This window comes from Dreissena polymorpha, chromosome 11 (genome assembly GCF_020536995.1).
Source record: "Dreissena polymorpha isolate Duluth1 chromosome 11, UMN_Dpol_1.0, whole genome shotgun sequence".
In the NCBI taxonomy this organism is placed as follows: domain Eukaryota; kingdom Metazoa; phylum Mollusca; class Bivalvia; order Myida; family Dreissenidae; genus Dreissena; species Dreissena polymorpha.
This window is the reverse complement of record NC_068365.1, coordinates 39,021,652-39,046,332: the sequence shown is the minus strand read 5'-3', so window position 1 is coordinate 39,046,332 and position 24,681 is coordinate 39,021,652. Positions and strand designations below refer to the sequence as shown.

The window sequence follows — 24,681 nt, the reverse complement described above, 5'->3', positions numbered from 1 at the left end:
GAAAGGATCGGACAAAAAATGTGGAAGATTTTTGAAAGTTTTCACAAAATAGGCAAAAACGAATAAACATGCAAAGTTCAACGAGCTCCTGCGGCCATGTTTTTTGACGAATCAAATTTCTTTGAACAACTTTTTCAGGGGAGCCCTCAAAGGTCATCCCTGTGAAATTTTTTGAAAATCTGATGAGCGGTTTCTGACAAGAAGATTTTTTAAGGTTTTTACCATATATGGTCATGGCGGCCATCTTGGTTATGTGATCAAATTTTTTTTAACAATTCTTTTGTCCCATGACCTAGGGATGCTCCACATGAAATTTAGTTGAAATTGGCTCAATGGTTTAGTAGAAGAAGATGCTTACAAATTGTTTACAGACGGACGGACGGACGCCGGACGCTGAGTGATCACAATAGCTCACCTCGAGCTATCGCTCAGGTGAGCTAAAAAACAGGTATAGGCATAGGTCATGTATATTGCCATGCTGTGTTGACGCAAACACATGCATATAAACCGAATCGTATCGATAACAGTATACATACCGCTTTTCTTATGTGCACATTTATCCGATAATCCAATAAAATTGCAACATCACTTAAAAAATAATAATCTTGAACATTAATGACGATATATGTTTAAGAAATTCGTAAACACAACCGTACGCATATATGCCATTTTCAGAAGTGTTAAGAGTACAGTGCATTATGGGGCAGAGCTTTCATTGGACGAGCGACTTTAAATTTAGATTGAATGCAAAACGACTCATGTACAAAAATTGTTTTATTGCGTCATACGCATGCAAAAAACGTGTTTCCCGGGGACTTTCTGATACCGCGCGAAAATGAAAGTGAAACTCTGTTAACAATTACCGGTACACTGCGTTCGCATGTAAATAAATCGTCTGAATTATTTAATTTCTTATACACGAACTGAAAGATTAAATGACATAATACTAAAATGATAATGAAATGACAGAAAAAGTTGTTTTATACAGTAGGCAATATATTTCACAGCCGCTCATTTAATATAGTCAAACTGCAACCATATCAAAGTAAGAATGTTTCAATCGTTTTGAATTACTTTAATTGTATAACTATCCCGCTTGCACTTAACTTATGGAAATAATCGCATTGAACCGCTCAGATAAGGAATACATGTAATAAACACTGACACGCGAGTTTTTCACACCTTTATTGACATTACACAACAGAATAACACAAATTAGTGGTCGGTGTTGTTTAACCTCGAGGCGATTATAATCGGTTCAATGGACGGTTGAATAAAGGAATCAACATGTGATTGCCGCCATCTTTGAATTGTCTGAAAATACATGAAGTTGCATAATACGGATTTGAATCAGAAATCAAATGGAAGGTTGGAGAAGAAATGGGATCCAAGCACCCTCCGCGTTATATTGGATTCAGCGTTATAACGGAGCGCGTTATATTGGAGTTACAGTTTATATAAACTCCTTTCAATTTGTTCATATTATACAGTGTGTCACGTAATACATACAAAACAGATACATTATTATTATTATTGTCACGTAATACATGTACAAGCAATAGATTATAGGACAAATAATAAATGTATTATCGTAACTATAACAGTTAAGACATTCACAAAACAAGAATTACTATTATTAAACTGTTATTTTGAAAATGAATATTACATATATTGAATGAAAATATAACCAGGTGTAAAAAGAGAATTATAATTATGGAAAATTAATATTTTAAAATACTACGCAGTACAATTTAAAGACCAATTTTGTAAAATTTTAAAGTTGTATAAGTTTCGGAAAATATTATCAAAGTACGTACTAAACGCTTAAAGCTTTCCTTTTCAAAAGGTGAGCTGTCAATTTATAGTCATAACCCATTCGTAACTTGAATAAAATTCTTCCGCCACTTTCTATTAATAGATCCTTTATGCGTAAGCAAACCGAAATGACCGTAAATTACATCTCGGTAGACGGGCTGTTTCCCTACTATCGACATGTTATTACCAGACGGTTACGATCTACTCATAGTTTACATGAACTAATTTCCCGGTTATCTTCCGGGTATAAAAAGACAAATAAAAAAAGTCAAAACGGAGAATCTTAGGGACATTTTAGGCTAAGAGTATATTGAATATTTTAACTGAAATTGCTATTTTGCTTGTATTACGTTCTTGATCATTTTAACTGAAGTTATTATTTCATTTGAATATCAAAGAAAACTGAAATTATTTAGAGACTAGTGTCGTTAATATATTTAGAGACATGTGTTCATTAAAGACTTTTAATAACAATATATTCAGAGACTTGTGTTAACAAATTATAAGTGTACTGAGGGACTTGTGTCGTCGGTAATGCGACAAGTTGATATTGGTACCATTACCCGATAATCCCGTATATTCAAGTTTTAAAGCAAATTCTGGTAAATATTTACCATAAAAGTGCTAAAGAATTTAATGAAACACAAACATTCACCATTTTTCTTAAGTATCAAATAAATTTTGGCATTTGTTACTACTTAAAGATTTGATGAAATAACGTCCAATCGGGGTGTTTTTTTTTCCACTGAACACGTGTAAATCGCCTGACATGATGTTCATGTTTTTATACAACACAAAATACACCCACACTTTCCATGCGACGTTCTACATGTCTGCATAATTTTCACTTGCTTTTTATTGAGACAAAGGATAAAGCACTGTTTATTTGACGCTAGAATTTGTTAATGGCGAGTTAGCATTAAAATTCTGAAGCGTTTTTCGGATAACAAATTGAATAATGTTCATTTGAGAATCAAACAAAACATTTACAATGGTGCGTAATTAATTCAACGAAAATTTGTTAAAGCGCATTACATGCCATATCGCTTATTAAAACGTGAAAATAATAACTATGAAAGTAGCGCAAATCTAAGTTTCTACGCTACACAAATGTACATGTAGGTGTATATCTTTTCACTGGATCCGCCGCATCCGCGAAAGTACGCGAGGTTAATACAGACATGGCGTCGCTGAGTGGATCGATGCCGAGTGCCTCGGCGATATGCTGCGTGAACACCCGACGCGGCTGCAGTCTAATACATCTAGCCGTGGCGTGACCGAGGATTATGTTGGTTTCGCATTGGCTGTACTGTAGATAGTCGATAATACCCGAAAGGGGAGTTAGACAGTATATATAGATAGAAAGATAGATGAGCGAACTTGAGTTCAATCAAGGTTCTGCCCACTTCAATTTTAGTTTAATAAATCCCAGGTAGTAATGATAAGAATCATTAATGAATAACTTAATGATTTACTAAAATTATTAGTGTTGCGTTTATTAACTTACAAGTTACAATGGGCTTTGCTTCCATTACTGCTTTCTCCAATCGGTCATAGCATCAAGGCAAACATTGTAAAGTCAGCATACGTGGGCCAACTCCCACCACAATGGACGCAGATTCGAAAATACAAACACAAACATCGTGGAAGACTAACATCATATTGAACATTGCTCATTTGATGATATCTAATGTATGTAAAATAGATAAATGAAGGCAAGCATAAATATATTTACGTGTATAAATGAAATTCGAAATTAAGCGAACAACAACAACAACAACAATAATAATGGCTGACAATTTAGACGACGAGTGGTGGAATGGCACGTTTTGTTGATTTTTTATGCGATTTCTGTTATTAATGATTGATCATTCATTAACGTGTTAAGCATATATTTATTATTTCATTTTAATGCTATATATTAAAATGATTTACTATTTCATGTGTTATAAAGTGTATATTTATTTAATGTTACTATAAATCGGACAGAGATTATTCGATTGAAATGTTGAACATGCTATAACCTATTGTGGTTTGTTAAAGACATTGTTTAGCTTTGTGCATATTATATTATAGATATAGTTGCCAACAGTTTTGTTTAACTTTGAGCTTTTATGAGGTCATAAAACTAACACATCGTAACAAATGTCCCTAGAAAAAGGGAAACAACATGATCTTGCCATTCTGGACTTCAGCAAAGCGTTCGACAAAGTTCCACACCAGTGCCTGTTGACCAAGCTGCACCACTAGGGCATACGCGGCCAGACCTTGGAATGGATCTGAGCCTTCCTGACAGACAGAACACAGAGAGTTGTAGTTCTGGCTACCATAACTTTAAATGTCGCTTTTTATGATTTTTGACTGGCGCGACTTTATAGTTATGGACCAACCCCATTAGGAAAGTCAACCAGAAATTCCCGAAAAGTTGACAGTTAACAAAGACCGGTCCAAAACAGCTTTTAAATGCAGTTGTTGGCCTAAATCAACCACTTGATTGGAACGATTGACATTTTTCACATTTAACTGATATATTCTTTCACAAAATACTATCTTAAACATTTAAAATGTATCTATTCTGCTCTTACATATCGAGAAAAACAGCGATGTGACTGACTTTCTTGAAATGCGAATCTCCCGAGATTTCACGGTCATATGACGTTATTTCTATTTTTAGTAACAAACCATGTGCTCAACTGCTTTCAAATTCAGAATAACATTTCCCGGTATTTTAATTATTCTGGCTTATTTTGTAAACAAATTGTAGTGTCAATACAAAGTCAAAGTAAATATTATATAAAACTACCTGATTCACAATGAAATCATTCTTAATAATCCACCAGACGTAAGTTGTTAATCACAAATAATAGATTTCAGAAAACGAAAGTAATGTTTACAATTTCAGCATAAAATGTCAAGGTCGATCCGAAAGTATCCAAATGAAAACTCGTCACGTGACAAAGCGACAATGGCGTCAAAATTGTGAATTTCAGACTGATGAGAGTTATTTTCATCTATTGTAAGATGCATTTGAAACATTTGAACCTTAAAATATTCCTGGATGCAGTAATTTATATTCATTCACCAATATATGTAGAAATGTATCCAAGAAAATGAGCTTTCTTTGATTTATAGCGTGACATAAATATGTTACGACTCTGGTTGACTTTCGATAGGGGGTTAGCTTCAGCGTACAGGTCTGTCAATACTATATAAACTGTACGCTGAAGTTTCTTTAGCTAAGAGAGTTGCTGTCGACGGAGCAATCTCAGATCCCGCCCCAGTAGTCAGTGGAGTGCCCCAGGGAAGCGTTCTGGAACCGATCCTCTTCCTTGTCTACATGAACAACCTACCCCTTAAAGTCTCTTCCAAGACTAGGCTTTTCGCAGATGACTGTGTAGTATACAGAGAAATATCCTCGGAGCGGGACTGTGAAGTGCTTCAGGAAGACCTCCGTCGTCTGTGGGACTGGGAGAAGCTCTGGGGAATGTCCTTTAACCCAGAGAAGTGCTGCATTTTGCTAGTGTGCAGAAAGCGATCACCAATCCTATACAGTTACACCCTCAAAGGCCACACGCTTGCATGTGAAGAAGCATCAAAATACCTTGGGGTGGAGCTGACAAAGGACATGTCCTGGAAGCCACATATTCAAAAAGTGATCAAGAAAGGCAACAGTTCCCTTGGTTTCCTACGCAGGAACTTACGGATAGGCAACGAGGAGGTAAAAAGTGCAGCATAGTTTTCCCTCGTTCGCTCCAACCTAGAGTACTGCGGCACTGTGTGGAGCCCATACCATAAGGAGCAGATCCATGACCTGGAGATGGTCCAAAGACGAGCAGCCCGCTATGTGATGAACAGATATCACAACTAGTAGCGTCACATCAATGCTCGAACACCTACAGTGGGAAACTCTAGAGTCCAGAAGAACCAAAGCCAAGCTGACAATGGTCAATAAGATAACCAACGACCTCATGGACATACCAGTTTCGAAATACCTTTCCCCTGGCTCAAGTCAGACACGAGCAAACCACTCCATCAAGTTCCTGCCATTATCGACATCCACTTCATACTATCGCCACAGCTTTTTTTCCAAGTATAATTGCCACCTGGAACAACCTACCAGCCTCCTGAATCGCTGAATCCCCCGACTTGGTATCCTTCAAGCTGGGGCTTGCAACAACCAGATTCTGAATAAGTTGTCAGCGCCAGCTACAAAGAAACTCCTAATGCCGGTTGAGGTTCAATCCTCTCAGGGGCCACCGTAGCCGGAGAGGCATGAGGGAGAAGGACGAAACGTAGCTGGTGTTCTGCTTTGCTTTCCTTCTGTCTTTTAACTATCAAGCTTTTCTTACTTTACTGTGCCTCACTCTTTATTCTTATTTTTTCACCACCCGTCGCATAATAATTGTGCGTGATTGCAGCGATGTACAATGTAGATGTAGAAATGCAATACTTGTTACCATAGTTGCAATAATACAACTCCTAGCTATTGACCCTCCGGGTCGTTAGTAGTTGCAACTGATTACACGTTTATTCATGTAAAGATGCCACCCAGAATCCAGGTGGGGCTTTATTCAGAAATATTAGCCACATAAACTATTTTCTGGCATAAATAAACACAAATAGATCGTAAATATATCCATAATGCGCAAATTAAAACAACTTACTTGATATGGTATGCTCGCATAATATTGATATTAATCAAATGTTTCAAACACGTCAACGGCTCATTTAAATGTGTATGTTTTTGCAAAAGACGAAGCAGAGTATTCCGACAAATTTCTGAATTCGAAAACACGCTATAGACTATCACCAGAATCCTCGGCGAGATAGATTTCGTGTTTAATCAACCAATCGTTATATACGACCATCTCCAGAACATCCGTAAGATAGATCGAATCGGCAATTCAAAACTTCGGCTTTCAGTTTGATAACAGTTTTTGTATAAAGTTTTTGTTTTGAGTATTTCTTCACAAATCACTCGCAAATTGATGTCAGTGATAACAGGTATTGTGTTTGTTACGATGTATTAGGTAGATTAAACTCGATTTCATAGACATACGTGATAAATTATTTGTTGACATTAAAAAATCAGTTAACAAAAAGAACTCTGAGCTGTACGTATCTTATAAAAGCTCAGAGCATTCATTGACAAGAAGAACTACTTGTTACCAACGACATCATTTTGCTTGTCATTTGTGGAAAAATACTCAAAACAAAAACTGAATAAAAAACATTATCAAACCCAAAGTCAAAGCTTTTAATTGACCATTCCATCTATCTTAGAGAGGATCTAGAGCTAGTGTAGGTATAACACTTGGTCCATCTATCTTAGAGAGGATCTAGAGCTAGTGTAGGTATAACACTCGGTCCATCTATCTTAGAGAGGATCTAGAGCGAGTGTAGGTATAACATCTATCTTAGAGAGGATCTAGAGCGAGTGTAGGTATAACATCTATCTTAGAGAGGATCTAGAGCAAGTGTAGGTATAACATCTATCTTAGAGAGGATCTAGAGCTAGTGTAGGTATAACATCTATCTTAGAGAGGATCTAGAGCGAGTGTAGGTATAACATCTATCTTAGAGAGGATCTAGAGCTAGTGTAGGTATAACATCTATCTTAGAGAGGATCTAGAGATAGTGTAGGTATAACATCTATCTTAGAGAGGATCTAGAGCGAGTGTAGGTATAACATCTATCTTAGAGAGGATCTAGAGCTAGTGTAGGTATAACATCTAAATTAGAGAGGATCTAGAGCTAGTGTAGGTATAACGCTTGGTTGATTAAACACGAGATCTAGCTTGTGGAGGATTCCGGAGTTATTGGATTGCGTATTTTTAAATTCAGAATACTGGACGTTGTCTATTGCAAATACCAGGTATTTTTTTCCTTCTTTATAAAGTACCGGAAAATGGCACTTTTCCAGTGAGCCAAAAAGTACAAATTTCCAAATTTCTGAAAAAAAATCCCAATTAAAGGTTTCTTAAAAAAAATTAAAAAAAATTAAAATTAAGTGCAACATTTTGTTAGTTTCCCTATGCAGCTCTATGGCTTGAACCTAAGTAAATATCCAGGGATTTTTTGTCCCCTACCGGTTTCAATGGAGGGGACTTATGGTTTGCGCTCTGTGTGTCTGTCTGTCTGTGAGTCTGTCTGTCACCCTTTTCTGGATCCTGCGATAACTTTAAAAGTTCTTAATATTTTTTCATGAAACTTGAAACATGGATAGATGGCAATATGGAAATTATGCACATCATTTAATTTGGTTCCTACGTCAAAAATTCTTGTTGCTATGGCAACAAATAGACTAGAAATACAGCTGAAAATGGTGGTTTTCTGGATCCTGTGATAACTTTTAAGTTCTTAATATTTTTTCATGAAACTTGCAACATGGATAGATGGCAATATGGACATTATGCACGTCATTTCATTTTGTTCCTACGTCGAAAATTGTGGTTGCTATGGCAACCAAAAAAAATAAATTCTGAAAATGGTGTAATTTCTGACAAATTTTGGAGCCGGTAGGGGACCATATTGCTTGACAATAGCCTTGTTTTACCTGCTAGTCCTGCGTCCTGGACTCACAAAAACCTCTGGGGATACAAAGTTTCAAATTATGTGAGTCCCAAAAATGCATTGAAATTTCTCAAAAAATAATAGTGGTTTAATATTTGGACTCATTTTTTCAATACGGAACCAGGCCTTTTCCGCTCCATTTTGGGAAAACGCCACACTGGAATTTTGCGTTGTAAAAAATTTTGGGGAAAAAATAATCGCGAAACTGGCTCAATTGGGAAAAATAATCGCATGTAAATAGTGTTTCTTATATTTCAAAGAAGCCGTTAACTGCAAAATAACGACTATTTTGTAACCATTTCTTACAACTTTACAAAAATATTATGAACATTTGTGATAAGTGTACATTACCATACCTATGTTAATAAAATATAAACAAACAACGCCTCAGTATTCAAAATTTATTAACCAAAAAGTAACAAGAGAATAACAATTACTATAGCATATGTGGCATCATTCCCCAAGAATATTTTGTCTGTGAAATAGTATTACAATGTTTAAGATAACAGCATTAACAAATATAATCTGTAAAACAAGGCCTTTTTTAAACAAAATTATTGGCGTAATTTTTTAATCTTTTTTTCTTATTATGGCAACGGAATATTTGCTGTTGTGAGACGCCATTTTGATGATTAATGATTACCTAACAGTGCGCGCAGTATTGATCAATACAAAGCCGGGCTAAAAACAAGCGGGTTTTGTTTGCGGATTAAGGTAACTTTATTTCGCGCATTTTTAGCGGCCGAAAAATAAATCAACTTTGCAATTGTTGGAAGTTGGAATTGGGAATTTTTGTTCAATTGGGAAAAAAACAACCAGATTTGCAATGGGAATGGGGGCCTATATTCGGACCCGTGGCATAGGGCGGAAAAGGCCTGGGAACTCATAGATTTGCAAGTTATCGAGTCCCAGGACTCGGGGTGAGAAAATTTGTAAAAATATCACTGAATATCATATTGACAACTTGACAACATTTTGTTATCAATTTTAAAGATTTTGGGAGCAAAAAGTGAAATACACCAATTTCCCAATATGAAGACTTCACGACGCGAATTTTCCCAATGTCAGGGGTTTTGAGCTCAATTTACCCAATTGGGTTGTTACAGGTACTTTTCCCAATTTGGCGACAACAAAAATTGCTAAATACTTACACATTGTCATGAACCATTGATGTGTTTGAAACTTTGGATTGATATCATTATTATGCGAGCACACCACATCATGTAAGTTGTTTTAATTTGCTCATAAGTGATATACATTGTATTTATGATCTGTTTGTGTTTATTTATGCCAGAAAACAGCTACACGTACATGTAGTTTATGTTGATAATATTACCTATTAAAGTGCCCCCTGGATTGCCAGCGATTTGTTTTGCCCAATTGGGAAAAGTACCTGTACCATAACATTATGGATAAATTGTCGCAAAAAAATAGGGAAATTGGGAAAATATGCGTCGTGAAATCTTCAGATTGAGAAATATGGGGCTTATTAATTGCTTGGTATCAATTGCATAAACCATTCAAATATTCATTTGCATGCATTAGGGCTTGAAATATTCAGTTTCTGTGCTCATGTTATTTGTTAACTTGCAGATACATGTAATGGCTATTTTGGAACAAAATTGACAACATTTTCATTTCTTTTGGGATTTTTTTAGACGGCAATTGAGAATTTTGTAGGTTTTTCTTAATTGGGACAGTACCTTTACGGGTACTTTATAACGATGGAATTTCCAAGTGTCAACTTTACATTAAAAAGCAGTGATCTGTTGCAACTCTCAGCAACCCCCCCCATAGGGTGGATGGGAAATGGATTATTGTAACTAAGCATTTAAGCATTTAAGTGAACCTGTATTTTCCATTGTACTTTTGTCACAATTTTGTTTAAAAAAAGGTACACTTTAAATCTTTAATGCACTCTAGACATATAAGTTTACATTTGATTAATGTTAACAAAGGGTTAGGATTGTAAACTTTTTAAAATTTGAGTATGAGTCTTTTTAAGCGAAAAATTTGTCAATTCAAGACCTTAAATAATATTACAGGTGCTACGCAATTTTCTGGCAAAGGCTTAACATGTTGCCAATGGCTACCATATTGCCAAAATTGCCAAATTTTGTTGAAAGATAATGTTTTGTCAGGGCATTATTTACTTTACTGACATTAATATAGACTCTAAATTGTGTTCAATATATTGGCAAAAAGTGGCAACGAGTCTTTAAAGTGGATAAATTTAGTGACAACAATTTCCTTTTATCCAAGGCAAACCCTGCTTTACATGTTCTATGACCTATCAAATCCTGACTGTTCCAACTTATTTTAGATGGGAACAGCAGTGGGAAGGGAAATAACTCTGATGAGGAAAATGCACCTAAAGACAAGGCTGCTGAGGCAACAGTGCACACTGAAGAAGAGGGTCCTCCGAAGAAAAAAAGGAAGAGAAACAGGGTACCAATATTTGTATTGAGAGAAACAGTGAACCAATATTTGTATTTACATTAACAAAAAATAAATTGTCTGTTTGCTGGAAATGACATCGTTGTAATTACCTGCAATTTGCAGCTATTGAAGTTTTCATGAAATAAATTTTGTTGTGATTGCTTAGTTGATAATGTTAAGGGGGGGAATCAGAGTATTCGCTGAAAACCGCACCTGTCAGGTATGGTGATCATCAGCCAAGCTCACAAGAGCCGGAAGCAGTGATTTAACCTGAGTTTAAGCTTTTACAATATATAAAAATTAATCAAAAATCAAACGAACTACGTCATTTTATATTGACTTCACCCTTTTTATGCTGAAATAAAAGCTGAACAAGATTTTTAGTGATTTTTTTCTCAGCTATAGGCTTCATTTTGAATTTGATCATAGTCAGCCAATGTATTCCTGATAACCTTTCTGGTTGCTGGAATAAACTTCAGTTATATCTTTAGTTTTGAAGACAAAAGTGAGGGTTCTTGAACAAAAATACATAGGGGCTTAATTTTCTTCGCATGCATTTAGATATTATTAGTTCCGTACAGGGGATACTTGAAGGGCCTATAGGTTTAACCCCCATTCAGTCCCTGTGTCATGTGTCCAGCTGTTAAATGGAATCTGGATCCTGCGATTACTCAAAAAGTACTTAAGCAATGTTAATGAAACTTGGGGTGTGGATAGAAGACTTTATGGGTAATAAAAGCGTTATTAAAGGTTTTTTGGAGTGCAGACATCGTGGTTGATGTGGTTATGGAAATAATTAAGAACTAAAATCTGTATCCTGCCATAATTGAAACAGAAGGGCTGATGAAACTTCCTTTGTGGACAAAGGGCCATATGTGTCAAACGCACATTAATACATTTTTTCCTTAGACAAAAATTGTTTTTGCTATGGTTACAGATGTTATGGTGTCATACATAATTGAAAAACAGAAATCCTGAGTGCGCAATAAAATGTACAAAAGCCAGTTAAGGTTAAGAAACATAGTATGTGGATAGAGGGAGATATGGGTAATATTTTTGAGTCAAACAAAAATTGTGGTTTCTATAGTTACAGAAATAAATGAACACACAAAAATCATTATTTAGCTTAAAAAGAACTTAAACTCTCTCAAATAAAGAGCTGTTAGTAGAATATAAAAGTTCTTTCAGTTTTGTCTCTCCCCTTTGTGTCTGTCTGAGAAATTTGGATTTTATGATAACTCAAAAAGAACTCAAGCTAAGTTGATGAAACTCAGTATGGGAATAGAGAGAGTAGAGTGTTTTCTGTAGCTTGAATTTGATGATGTCAGATGACATGGAGCTGAAAATAAATAGTTTCAAGAGAATAAATGAAAAACAAAGATCTTGAACAGTCCAATTATGAGTATGAAGTTTGAGCCACTAATCTATGTATCTTTAAGTTGTGTGAAAATATATAGTGTTGTCTATTATGTGCATTTACCTGTGATATCGATGTGTATAGAATGTTGTCAATGTTTTCAATGTGTAAAATTTACTCGCTAAATCCTTGAAACACATATAAAAGTTTATCTATATTTTGTACATTACAAGATATTTTGTAAAACAGTCTGAACTTACAAATACTTTATGTAGGTAGACCTTTTTGTGTTCTTTTTATACGCCCGTTTTTATAAACGGGACGTATTATAGTTTCACCCTTGGCGGGCAGGCGGCGTCCACAGCAGTGTCCGCTCTCTAATTCAAATTGTTTTCATCCGATCTTCACCAAACTTGGTCAGAAATTGTGTCTAGACAATATCTAGGCCAAGTTCGAATATGGGTCATGCTGGGTCAAAAACTAGGTCACGGGGTCACTTAGTGCATTTCAAGAATTAAGCATGGTGTCCGCTGTCTAATTGAAGTAGTTTTCATCCGATCTTCACCTAATTTGGTCAGAAGTTGTGTCTAGATGATATGAAGGTCAAGTTCGAATATGGGTCATGCCGGGTCAAGAATGAGATCACGAGGTTACTTAGTGCATTTCAAGCATTTAGCATGGTGTCTGCTCTCTAATTGAAGTAGTTTTCATCTGACCTTCACCTAATTAGGTCAGAAGTTGTGTCTAGATGATGTGAAGGTCAAGTACAAATATGGGTCACGCAGGGTCAAAAACAAGGTCATGAGGTCACTTAGTGCATTTCAAGCATTTAGCATGGTGTTCGCTCTCTAATTATACCCCCACAAACGAAGGTTAGGGGGGTATATAGGAGTGAGCTTGTCTGTCTGTTGGTCGGTCAGTGTCCGCTCTCTATTTCAAGTAGTTTTCATCAGATCTTCACCAAACTTGTTCACAAGTTGTATCTAGATGATGTCTAGGCCAAGTTCGAACATGGGCCTTGCTGGGTCAAAAACTAGGTCACGGGGTCACTTAGTGCGTTTTAAACATTCAGCATGTTGCCCGCTCTCTGATTCGAGTAGTTTTCATCCAATCTTCACCAAACTTGGTCAGAAGTTGTATCTAGATGATGTTTAGGCCAAGTTCGAACATGGGCCTTGCCGGGTCAAAAAACTAGGTCACTGGGTCACTTAGTGCGTTTTTAAACATTCAGCATGTTGTCCGCTTTCTAATTCAAGTAGTTTTCATCCGATATTCACCAAACTTTTAAACAAGTTGTATCTAGATGATGTCTAGGCCAAGTTTAAACATTGGCCTTGCCGGGTCAAAAATAGGTCACAGGGTCACTTGGTGTGTTTTAAACATTCAGCATGTTGTCCGCTCTCTAATTCAAGTAGTTTTCATCCGATCTTCACCAAACTTGGTCAGAAGTTGTATCTAGATGATCTTAAGGCCAAGTTTTAACATGGGCCTTGCCGGGTCAAAAACTAGGTCATGGGGTCACTTAGTGCGTTTTTTAACATTCAGCATGGTGTCCTCTCTCTTATTCAAGTAGTTTTCATCCGATCTTCACCAAACTTGGTCAGAAGTTTTATCTAGATGATCTGAAGGCCAAGTTTGAACATGGGCCATGCCAGATCAAAAACTAGGTCACAGGGTCACTTAGTAAGTACATTTTACACATTGAGCATGGTGTCTGCTCTCTATTTCAAGTAGTTTAAATCCGATCGTCACCACACTTGGTCAGAATGTGTAACTAGATGATGTGTAGGTCAAGTTCGAACATGGGCCATGTGGGGTCAAAAACTAGGTCACGGGGTCACTTAGTGTGTTTTAAACCTCACCATGTTGTCCGCTTTCTAATTCAAGTAGTTTTTATCCAATCTTTACCAAAATTGGTCAGAAGTTGTATCTTGATAATGTCTAGGGCAAGTTTGAATATGGGTCATGCCAGGTCAAAACAAGGTCACGGGGTCACTTAGTGCCTTTTAAACATCACAATGTTGTCCGCTCTCGAATTCAAGTAGTTTTTATCCAATCTTCACCAAACTTGGTCAGAAGTTGTATCCAGATGATGTCTAGGTCAAGTTTGAATATGGGTCCATGCCGGGTCGAAAACTAGGTCACAGGGTATCTTAGTGCATTTTAAACCTCACCATGTTGTCTGCTCTCTAATTCAAGTAGTTTTCATCCAATCCTCACCAAACTTTGTCACAAATTTTATCTAAATGATCTCCTGGACAAGTTTGAACATGGGCCATGCGGGGCCTAAAACTAGATCACGGGGTCACTTAGTGCGTTTTTTAACATTCAGCATGTTGTCCGCTCTCTAATTCAAGAAGTTTACATCCGATCTTCACCAAACTTGGTCAGAAGTTATATGGAGATGATCTTAAGGCCAAGTTAGAACATGGGCCTTTCTGGGTCAAAAACTAGGTCAAGGGGTCACTTAGTGCGTTTTAAAAATTGAGCATGGTGTCCGCTGTTTTTTGTGAAGACGACATGCAAAATATTATGTGTTAATGCGGCATGTGGGAATATTTGTCACGTCTGTGACAAAGCTCTAGTTGAAGTAGTTTTCATTCGATCTTCACCTAATTTGGTCAGAAGTTGTGTCTAGATGATATGTAGGTCAAGTTCAAATATAGGTCATGCAGGGTCAAAAACGAGGTCACGATGTCACTTAGGTAATGCATTTCAAGCATTTAGCATGGTGTCCACTCTCTAATTGAAGTAGTTTTCATCTGATCTTCTCCGAATTCAGTCAGATGTTACGTCTAAATGATATCTAGATCAAGTTCAAATATGGGTCATGCTGGGTCAATAACTAGGTCTTGAGGTCACTTCATTGCATTTCAAGCATTGAGCATGGTGTCCAAAACCTTCGAACGGGCGTATCTTGTGACAGTTTGGCACTCTTGTTACAAAATATATTGTGGAAAATATTGGAAAAAACTCTAACCCTAAAATCAGAAAAACAATTAAAAATGATATGGTGTAACGTGTCTACCATTCCTTCGGGATATATATATAATGGCTTTTCCTAGGGCTTTCCTTAGCCTTGTGATTTGATAAACAAATAATATAATTTGCCTCTATACAAGCCGGTTCCGTATGCCCCGTGCGACTTGGATTGCTTTGATCACTTGGGTTGACTTGGGTCGACTCGGGTTGACTTGGGTCGACTCGGGTTGACTTGGGTTGACTTGGGTCGACTTGGGTTGACTCGGGTCGACTTGGGTTGACTTGGGTTGACTTGGGTTGACTTGGGTCGACTTGGGTTGACTTGGGTCGACTTAGGTCGACTTGGGTCGACTTGGGTTGACTTGGGTCGACTTGGGTTGACTTGGGTCGACTCGGGTTGACTTGGGTCGACTTGGGTTAACTTGGGTTGTCTTGCGTTGACTTGGGTCAACGTGGGATGACTTGAGTCAACTTGGGTTGACTTGGGTCGTCTTGGACTTATACCAAAGAGTCTGCAGTGTCTCCCCTCTGCGTTACGCAAGGAAAACAATCAATGTCCCCCCTCTGCGTTATGCAAGGAAGACAAGCGGTCAGTGTTGTACAAGCGACAATCAGTAGCTTGACAGACTCAGGCTGACGTACGAGACCAGACTCGTGCACCGTCTAATATCACCAATGAAAATCTGTGACCCGGACAAAGGTATGAGTCTCTATTGAAGCTACCCAGCAAGCTATGGTGTAGTGCGCAAAGTTGCTTGGGTCACTTCTACTCAAAAGGCATCCAAAGTCCCAGATAATTTCAATGGTATAAGGTCTCTAATTAATGCAACGTATTTAACATTGTGAACTGTTCGACGATCGAACGCAGACTGCTCGCTCCCCATAAGAGCAGCGCTTTATATACTGATATATATACCACGTGACCCGCTTGCTAAAGACATCACCCTACTATTTCATGTAAACACAACCCTACCGTTTTAAACAGTATATGTATAATACTGTGGCTATATTATGAAATACATATTGTGCATCTTAATAACCGACTTGTATTATTAAATCATCAAATTATGTACATAAAAATACAATGATCAATCCAAAATACACACGCTATTTGCGTGGAACGTACCGAATGGTCGAATGCTTGTTCGCGGGAAACGTACTTTCGTTTTGGTGTAAATAATAGGAAAGAACTCAAAGAATAATGAACCTAAAGGATAAAGTACCGGCAAAAATCATCACACTGGCATGTTTTGGATGAAATTGGTAGATGACCCACTAACAGACAGTACTCATATGATTGTAGCCCCAACATCTTCATGTCATTTTATGACTTTAAATGAGTCGTGTTCTGAGAAAACTGGGCATAATGCATGTGCGTAAAGTGTCGTCCCGTATTAGCCTGTGCAGTCCACACAGGCTTATCAGGGACGACACTTTCACCCTCAATTGGGTTTTTGCTAAGAAGTGACTTCATTTAAACGAAAAATGTCATAAAAAGCAGAAAGTGTTGTCCCTGATTAGCCTGTGCGGACTGCACAGGCTAATCTGGGACGACACTTTACGCACATGCATTATGCCCAGTTTTCTCAGAACACGACTCAGATAATCTCATTTCATATTAAGAAACGCATCACAGATGAGTTGAAAGAGAAGGGAGATAAACCTTCATCAGCGGAAGACTTTATAAGTTTTCTGAAGAAGCAGTTTGAAGGAAAGCTGTCCCCAGTAGAATGTGATGAGATACAGTTGGATCCAGGTAATGCATGTTACATTCTCACTTGTCAGTTGTATTGTAGAAATACTTTTTGCTTCAGTTGTTTTCCTTCAAATAACAATTATGACCCCTTTAAAAAAATGAAATAATCATTGCAGCGTTGTATTTGGCATTACATAACTAAATTTGGTATCTGGGGTAGTTGTCACTACACTGTAAATCCAATATATCGCGGTCCGTTATATCACAATGTCCAATATATTGCGAATTGGCAAGGGCTCCAAAAAATCCGACAAGCATGATTGGTAATTGACATGTTTTAATATGAGAATTTGCTGAGATGAAAACCTTTTATAGCTAGTATATCACCCTTTTTTCACCCACTTTAATTTTTTGTATAATTGTCTACTGCGATAAACAATGACCCCACTTGCCAAACATCACAGGTCATTAGGCTTGTCATCATTCTTTATTGACTTTGCTTTGAACTGCCGAATACCCAAAGTCTACACATGAAGGTCTATACATTTCTTCATGGCCAAACCGAGTCCTTCTATTTTGTAGAGGCCCATTTCTTCAAGGCCAACCCCAGTCTAGAGTTCCTTCTATTTTGTAGAGTCCCATTTCTTCAAGGCAAACCCCAGTCTAGAGTTCCTTCTATTTTGTAGAGGCCCATTTCTTCAAGACCAATCCCAGTCCAGAGTTCCTTCTATTTTGTAGAGGCCCATTTCTTAAAGACCAATCCCAGTCCAGAGTTCCTTCTATTTTGTAGATGCCCATTTCTTCAAGGCCAACCACCAGCCCAGGGTTCTTTCTATTTTGTAGATGCCTATTTCTTCAAGACCAATCCCAGTCCATGGTTCCTTCTGTTTTGTAGAGGCCTATTTATCAAGGCCAACCCCAGTCTAAAGTTCCTTCTATTTTGTACTCTAGCCCAGAGTTCCTTCTATTTGGTAGATGCCAATTTCTTCAAGGCCAACCCCAGTCTAGAGTTCCTTCTATTTTATAGATGCCCATTTCTTCACCGCCAACCCCAGTCCAGAGTTCCTTCTATTTTATAGATGCCCATTTCTTCAAGGCCAACCCCAGTCCACGGTTCCTTCTATTTTATAGATGCCCATTTCTTCAAGGCCAAGCCCAGTCCAGAGTTCCTTCTATTTTATAGATGCCCATTTCTTCAAGGCCAACCCCAGTCTAGAGTTCCTTTTATTTTATAGATGCCCATTTCTTCAAGGCCTACCCCAGTCCAGAGTTCCTTCTATTTTATAGATGCCCATTTCTTCAAGGCCAACCCCAGTCCAGAGTTCCTTCTATTTTATAGATGCCCATTTCTTCAAGGCCAACCCCAGTCCAGGGTCCCTTCTATTTTGGTACTCTAGCCCAGAGTTCACTCTATTTTGTAGATGCCCATTTCTTCAAGGCCAACCCCAGTCAAGAGTTCCTTTTATTTTATAGATGCCCATTTCTTTAAGGCCAACCCCAGTCCAGGGTTCCTTCTATTTTGTAGAGACCCATTTCTTCAAGGCCAACCCAGTCCAGAGTTCCTTCTATTTTGTAGAGACCCATTTCTTCAAGGCCAAGCCCAGTCCAGAGTTCCTTCTATTTTAAAGATGCCCATTTAGTTAAGGCCAACCTCAGCCCAGGGTTCCTTCTTTTTTGTAGAGGCCCATTTCTTCAAGACCAATCCCAGTCCAGAGTTCCTCCTATATTGTAGAGACCCATTTCTCTAAGGCCAACCCCAGTCCAGACTTCCTTCTATTTTATAGATGCCCATATTTTCAAGGCCAACCCCAGTCCACAGTTCCTTCTATTTTGTAGAGACTCATTTCTTTAAGGCCAACCCCAGTTAAGAGTTCCTTTTATTTTGTAGATGCCCATTTCTTCAAGGCCAACCCCAGTCCAGAGTTCCTTCTATTTTGTAGTTACCCATTTCTTCAAGGCCAACCCCAGTCCAAGGTTCCTTCTATTTTGTACTCTAGCCCAGAGTTCCCTCTATTTTGTAGATGCCCATTTCTTAAAGCCAACCCCAGTCTAGAGTTCCTTCTATTTTGTAGAGGCCCATTTTTTCAAGGCCAACCCCAGTCCAGAGTTCCTTCTATCTTGTAGATACCCATTTCTTCATGACCAACCCCAGTCCAGAGTTCCTTCTATTTTGTAGATACCCATTTCTTCAAGGCCAACCCCAGTTCAGAGTTCCAGGTGGCTTACTTACGGCTGGTCCTGCCCAAATGGAAGAAGGTCAAGCAGACAGTGGTGGAGCCCGGGTCTCCCGCTCTTCTGGTTGTCTGTCCGTCTGCTCTGAGGGCTGTAGACCTCAACAGGTATCAGGGGCAGATAAGTCTGTCATGTATTAGGGAAAGATAAGTCTGTGTAGCAGTGAAGTGGAGTTTATACTTAATTAAATAAGAAACTGAATCAAAAACGGCTGACATTGTTTGCATAACTGTTGTGATTTTACAACCGCATTTGGTTTAACTGGGTCAAACTGGTTTGTTAATCAGGTATTTGCCATTGGGCATCTTCAACAATTAATGATTATTATAGAAATTATTTTCAGCAAAATTGGCAGCAGAGGAAATAAAAAGCGAAGATGATTGTCCCAATAATTTAGTTTTTCAAAACCTCATTTTATCATGGGCATGCTCTTAAACCAAAAGATAAAAAACAATGGCCTAATAAATAACTCTATTGACCAAGAAAAAACACTGTTAATACAGATTTTATAGACATTAATCATCTTCTCTTAATGTATCGATTGAAATAAGTGTCAATGTAACTAATGAATCCAACATGGCTATTGTACACTAATACTTTCAAACCTATTCCCTTATCCTTTTTAAAGATTTCAAATATTTATGACTATTACACTAAAATGTGTTTGTAGTACTCAACTCACGTGTAATGTTTTGGCATCTATGTTTACATTGTTTGTCTGCATGGGTACATATGATTGGGAACGTTTTAGGCGCAGGTTTGGTATGTGATTAATTCTGGGCGAAGTGTGAGGGAGTCTAGCCCTAGAACTGGTTTAAACCACCAATGCTATACTTTACAGTCTCTACTCTGTTTTCCCAGATTAAATGTTAATTGTTGTTGTTTTGTTTAAAAATTAGTGGATAAGGAAAAGAATATCTTTCTTGGTAAAGTTTCTGGATTGTTTATTGTTTGATGTATTGGTTCTTCCATGGCCAGTATTGACACTGAAGACTTGTACACTTTTAGGAAACTTCAGGAGTTTAAGGGGGAGGAGTGTCGATGTGCTAAGCTGTTTGCCAAGCATATGAAGGTATGTGCCAAGTTGTTTGCAAAGCATATGAAGGTATGTGCCAAGTTGTTTGCCAAGCATATTAAGGTATGCGCCAAGCTGTTTGCCAAGCAAATGAAGGTATGTGCCAATGACCTTCTTGAAATGTGTTTTTGCTTTAAAACAATTATGTTTCCAACATTAAATATTTCTTTCTGTAACCAACAAGATGCCAATATATTGCATACTTGGTTATTATTCATCTTCTTAAGCTGCTACTTCTCTCTTGGACCCACGTGTGCTTGAAAGGTCACTCTTGATTTGCCTGTGCAGTCTGCACACGGTAATCAGGAACAACACTTTCCACCTAGACTGCAGTTTTGTTCTGATATGCATATAAGAGACTACCTGTAAACACAAACATGCATTAAAGCGGAGATTGTTGTCCCTGATTAGCCTGTTTCAACTGCGTAGGCTAATCTGTGATGACACTTAATAGACATGCTTTAACCCTTTGCATGCTGGGAAATTTGTCGTCTGCTAAAATGTTGTCTGCTCAATTTCTAAAAAAAAAGCATTTTCTTCATTTTTTTTCAAAGAATACTATCCGAATAGCAAACAGTTTGGATCCAGATGAGACGCCACGTTTTGTGGTGTCTCATCTGGATCCAAACTGTTTGCAAAGGCCTTCAAAATTTGATTCCTGCACTGAAAGGGTTAAACCCAGTTCTTCCAGAATGTGGCCTCATGCTTGTGCAATTCTTTAGTTACCAGAGCAACAGAAGTTCCTGGAGAAGTCGGTGGTGCACATGGGCATCGGAACTCCCAGCAGGATATTGGCGCTTATCAAGTCAGGTATGTGTTACTCATATTTGAATTGAAATGTTGGAAACATTCATACAAATAAGCCTTACTCTAGAAAAATGGGCTTACTGCATGTGCTTAAAGTGTCGTCCTAGCTTAGCCTGTGCAGACTGCAGATTAAAGTGTCGTCCTAGCTTAGCCTGTGCAGACTGCAGATGTCCTAGCTTAGCCTGTGCAGACTGCAGATGGGAATTTTGTTGGGAAGAGACTTCATTTTAACCCTTTGCATGCTGGGAAATTTGTCTTCTGCTAAAATGTCGTCTGCAGAATTTCTAAAATTAGCATTTTCTTCGATTTTTTTCAAAGAATACTATCAGAATAGCAAACAGTTTGGATCCTGATGAGACGCCACGTTTTGTGGCGTCTCATCTGGATCCAAACTGTTTGCAAAGGCCTTCAAAATTCGGTTCCCGCACTGAAAGGGTTAACAAACATTCTGTAAAAGTAGAAAGTGCGGCCCCTTATTAGGCTAGCCTGTGCATGCACACACTGGGACCACACTACGCACATGCATTAGGCCCTGTTTTCTCAGAGCAAGGGTTAAATCATGAAAAACAAAAACAAAACAATACATGCTCTGTCATGTAATTTGTTTTGAGATATATAAAGGCTCCATTCTCCCTTATAAGGACAACACACCACATAGTACACATCAGCATTATTTTGTCTTTGAAGAAAAGAACGTAACAGTTTTGTTCACTGTGCATGTTGTGTGAATGTAATATTTAAGCACAAGAGCAGTTCTCTTTAAGATAAACTTTAGATCAAGTACTGACTTCAATCTATTGATTGTGTAAAGCAGAGATGTCAGTTATTTGCATAAACATGTAGCCTAAGTACTTGTTAACTGGTTAAATGAACTCAACTTGCCCAGTAAACTGGTTAAAGGAATTTAAGTTACCCAGTTAACTGGGAAAATGAACTTGCCCAGTCAACTGGTTAAATGAACTTAACTTGCACAACAACTGGTTAATTGAAAGCAAGTGCCCACTTAACTGGTTAAATGTTCTTAACTTGCCCAACAACTGCTTAAATTAACGTAAGTTGCCTAGTAAACTGTGTAGATGAACTTAATTTGCCCAGTAAACTGGTTAAATGAACTAAACTTTCCCAGTTACCTGGTAAAATTAACTTTACTTGCCCAGTAAACTGGTAAAATAAACTTAACTTGCCCAGTTAAGTGTTTAAATGAACTTAAATTTCCTTGTAAGCTGGTTAAATGAACTTAACTTGCCAAGTAAATTGGTTAAATTAATTAATTTATCTGTTTAACTGCTTAATTGAACTTTATTTTACCAGAAAACTGGTCCAATGAACTGAATTTTCACTGTTAAATCAGGGCTTTTTTCCTGATTTTGTGAAGCGGCCCTGGCCGACTCACTTTGTGAAAAATGCGTTGCAAACTTTTCAAAATTGTTAAAAAAATGAGTCGCGAACTTCTGAAAATTGTGAAAAACAAGTTGCAAACTTGTACAAATTGTGAAATTCTGAAATCAATGCTTAAGTAAAGTAAAAGCATGTTTAACACTTAAATATTATGAACGTTTCCTTAAATAATGTAATAAAATCATATTTTCCTTGTATGGATACTATATTCAGGGGTTTCACTGGCCCAAAAAAAGTTGTCACCACTTTATGGCGGTGTGAAAACCGCCGGTTATTCCGACTTTTTTTAATAAGAACAATCATTTAAAGAACCTTACTACATTAATGAATAATGGCATTTACTATATTTTGATTACTTTTAGAAGTATGTTAATACATAAATAATAACAAGTACCTTCATAAGTCTTAAAAAGCTTTATTTTTATATAAATACAATTTTTTCACTTGATAAACTAGATAACCAACATAATATAATAATGTTAACAATAATGTAACAGTATCCTGTATAAATGTATCAGAATTATTTATTGAAACCTAGAATCACACAAATGTACATCATTTGAAATGAAAAATAAATCAAAAATCAGAAAATAAAGCATCTAAATTCAAATTGTTAAACAGTTACATTGGGTCATTTGGACATGATATAAATCAACTTCTGTTTATTATCAAATTTCACAAATTCTAAAACAACACCTATTGTTAAAAGGTTTTCTGTTATCTGTGGTGGTTTATTTCCAGGTACAATTAAATGAATATTTTTCACATCTATTTCTTGACATGAAGGCCCAGGATAAGTGCCACCATTCATTCTTGTTGTCTGAAATAACACAAAACATATTTTTACAAACTATCAACAACAAATCAACACATAAATATCACTATCTTTAGATGTCCGAATTTTAACATATCCGAAATATAGTACAACGAGTGAAAGACCTACTTTTGATTTCAGAAATAGTTGGTATCTTAATTAAAATATATTGTTCCCAGAAAATTATAATACTGAAACTGTTAAACATGTTAATGCGAATGGATTACAGTTATACTTTATTTACAATAATTGCAAACGGATAAGATATAGAATAACAAGTCTTGCTCTCGCCGTCTCGGTTACCAATGCTTTCATTTGCATACAAAAATTCAGATTGCTTTCCTCATAATTTAATCCATGTTCGTTTTAATTGTGCATTGTAAAAACACTTACCCTTCTGTAGAAGTCTTCAGCTTTTTTATGGTTATCCCGTTTGTTTGGATACTGGTGAGGTTGATCGGCCGCGCGTAAACTAATATGCACTGGTTTCAAAATTTTAATCGATTCACGTTTGAAATCGATTGAAACAACGACGTCATTTAAACGATTAGTAAACAAAAGTTGCGAATTCGAAATGAAAAACGGTGAAACAAAATTTAATTTTAAATTGTGAAATGTCAGTTTTTAGACAGTTATGAGCACAAAATGTCCGTTTTGTTTGTAAAAAATCGCAGCTGTATTAGATTTGTGAATTGTCCGTGCCAAAATATCCGTCCACGGCCAGTCTCAAAAAAGGAAAAAAAGCCCTGTAAATGGTTAAATAAATTTTATTCCTCAGGAAAAGTTTTATTTGTTACAATCACCACATAAGGACTAAAATACTTTTATTCATGCTGAAACATCAAATCCAACACTCCTTCTGCACTTTGACAGTAATAACATGAAACCATGAGTCTTGTTCTGAGAAAACTGGGCATAATGCATGTGTATAAAGTGTAGTCCCAGAATAGCCTGCGCAATCCGCACAGGCTAATCAAGAACGACACTTTCCGCTTTTATGACATTTTTCATTGAAATGAAGTCTTCTTAGCAAAAATCCAATTAAGGCGGCAAGTGTCGTCCCTGATTAGCCTGTGCAGACTGCACAGGCTAATCTGGGAGAACACTTAACGCACATGCATAATGCCCAGTTTTCTCTGAACGCGACTCACATGTATCTTGCACCCCAGGCCACCTGAAGCTGGCCCATCTCTCGGCCGTTGTTGTTGACTGGAACTGGAGAGACGTGAAGAAACATCGCCTGGTTGACGTGCCTGAACTGAGGGGCGAGCTGGCCACGCTGCTACAGACCTGCCTCATACCACACTTGAAATCTCACATGAAATGGAAAATTGGCATATTATGATAATAAAGTTTTAGCTAAATTCATTTTTTTGATCTAGTTTGTTCAATTCTTTGTTTTTGCTTCTTTACAGCAACCACGAATGACAAAAAAAGAAAAGTTCTAAAATACCGTATTTTTTTACAATTATAAGTTTATATTGATTAAAATA

General features: G+C 37.2%; 2 protein-coding genes across 3 annotated transcripts in view; one reads left to right on the top strand and one right to left on the bottom strand.

Annotated features, from left to right (window-relative positions):
• The window catches only part of LOC127851794 (trafficking protein particle complex subunit 10-like), a 49,276-nt gene extending 45,791 nt beyond the window's left edge, over positions 1–3,485 (bottom strand). For both annotated transcript variants that reach the window (XM_052385667.1, XM_052385668.1), the window contains exon 1: positions 3,323–3,485. In XM_052385667.1, coding sequence (XP_052241627.1) covers positions 3,323–3,347 — 25 coding nt within the window. In that variant the 5' untranslated portion in view covers positions 3,348–3,485. The remainder of the gene's footprint in view (positions 1–3,322) is intronic.
• An 89-nt stretch (positions 3,486–3,574) lies between these two features.
• Positions 3,575–24,556, top strand: LOC127851798 (uncharacterized protein C3orf26 homolog). The gene is made up of 7 exons (XM_052385679.1): positions 3,575–3,637; positions 10,712–10,836; positions 16,790–16,922; positions 19,039–19,201; positions 20,103–20,166; positions 20,892–20,979; positions 24,358–24,556. The coding sequence occupies exons 1-7, from the start codon at positions 3,604–3,606 to the stop codon at positions 24,531–24,533; spliced, it is 783 nt and encodes a 260-aa protein (XP_052241639.1). The 5' UTR covers positions 3,575–3,603; the 3' UTR covers positions 24,534–24,556.
• Positions 24,557–24,681: the final 125 nt, after the last annotated feature.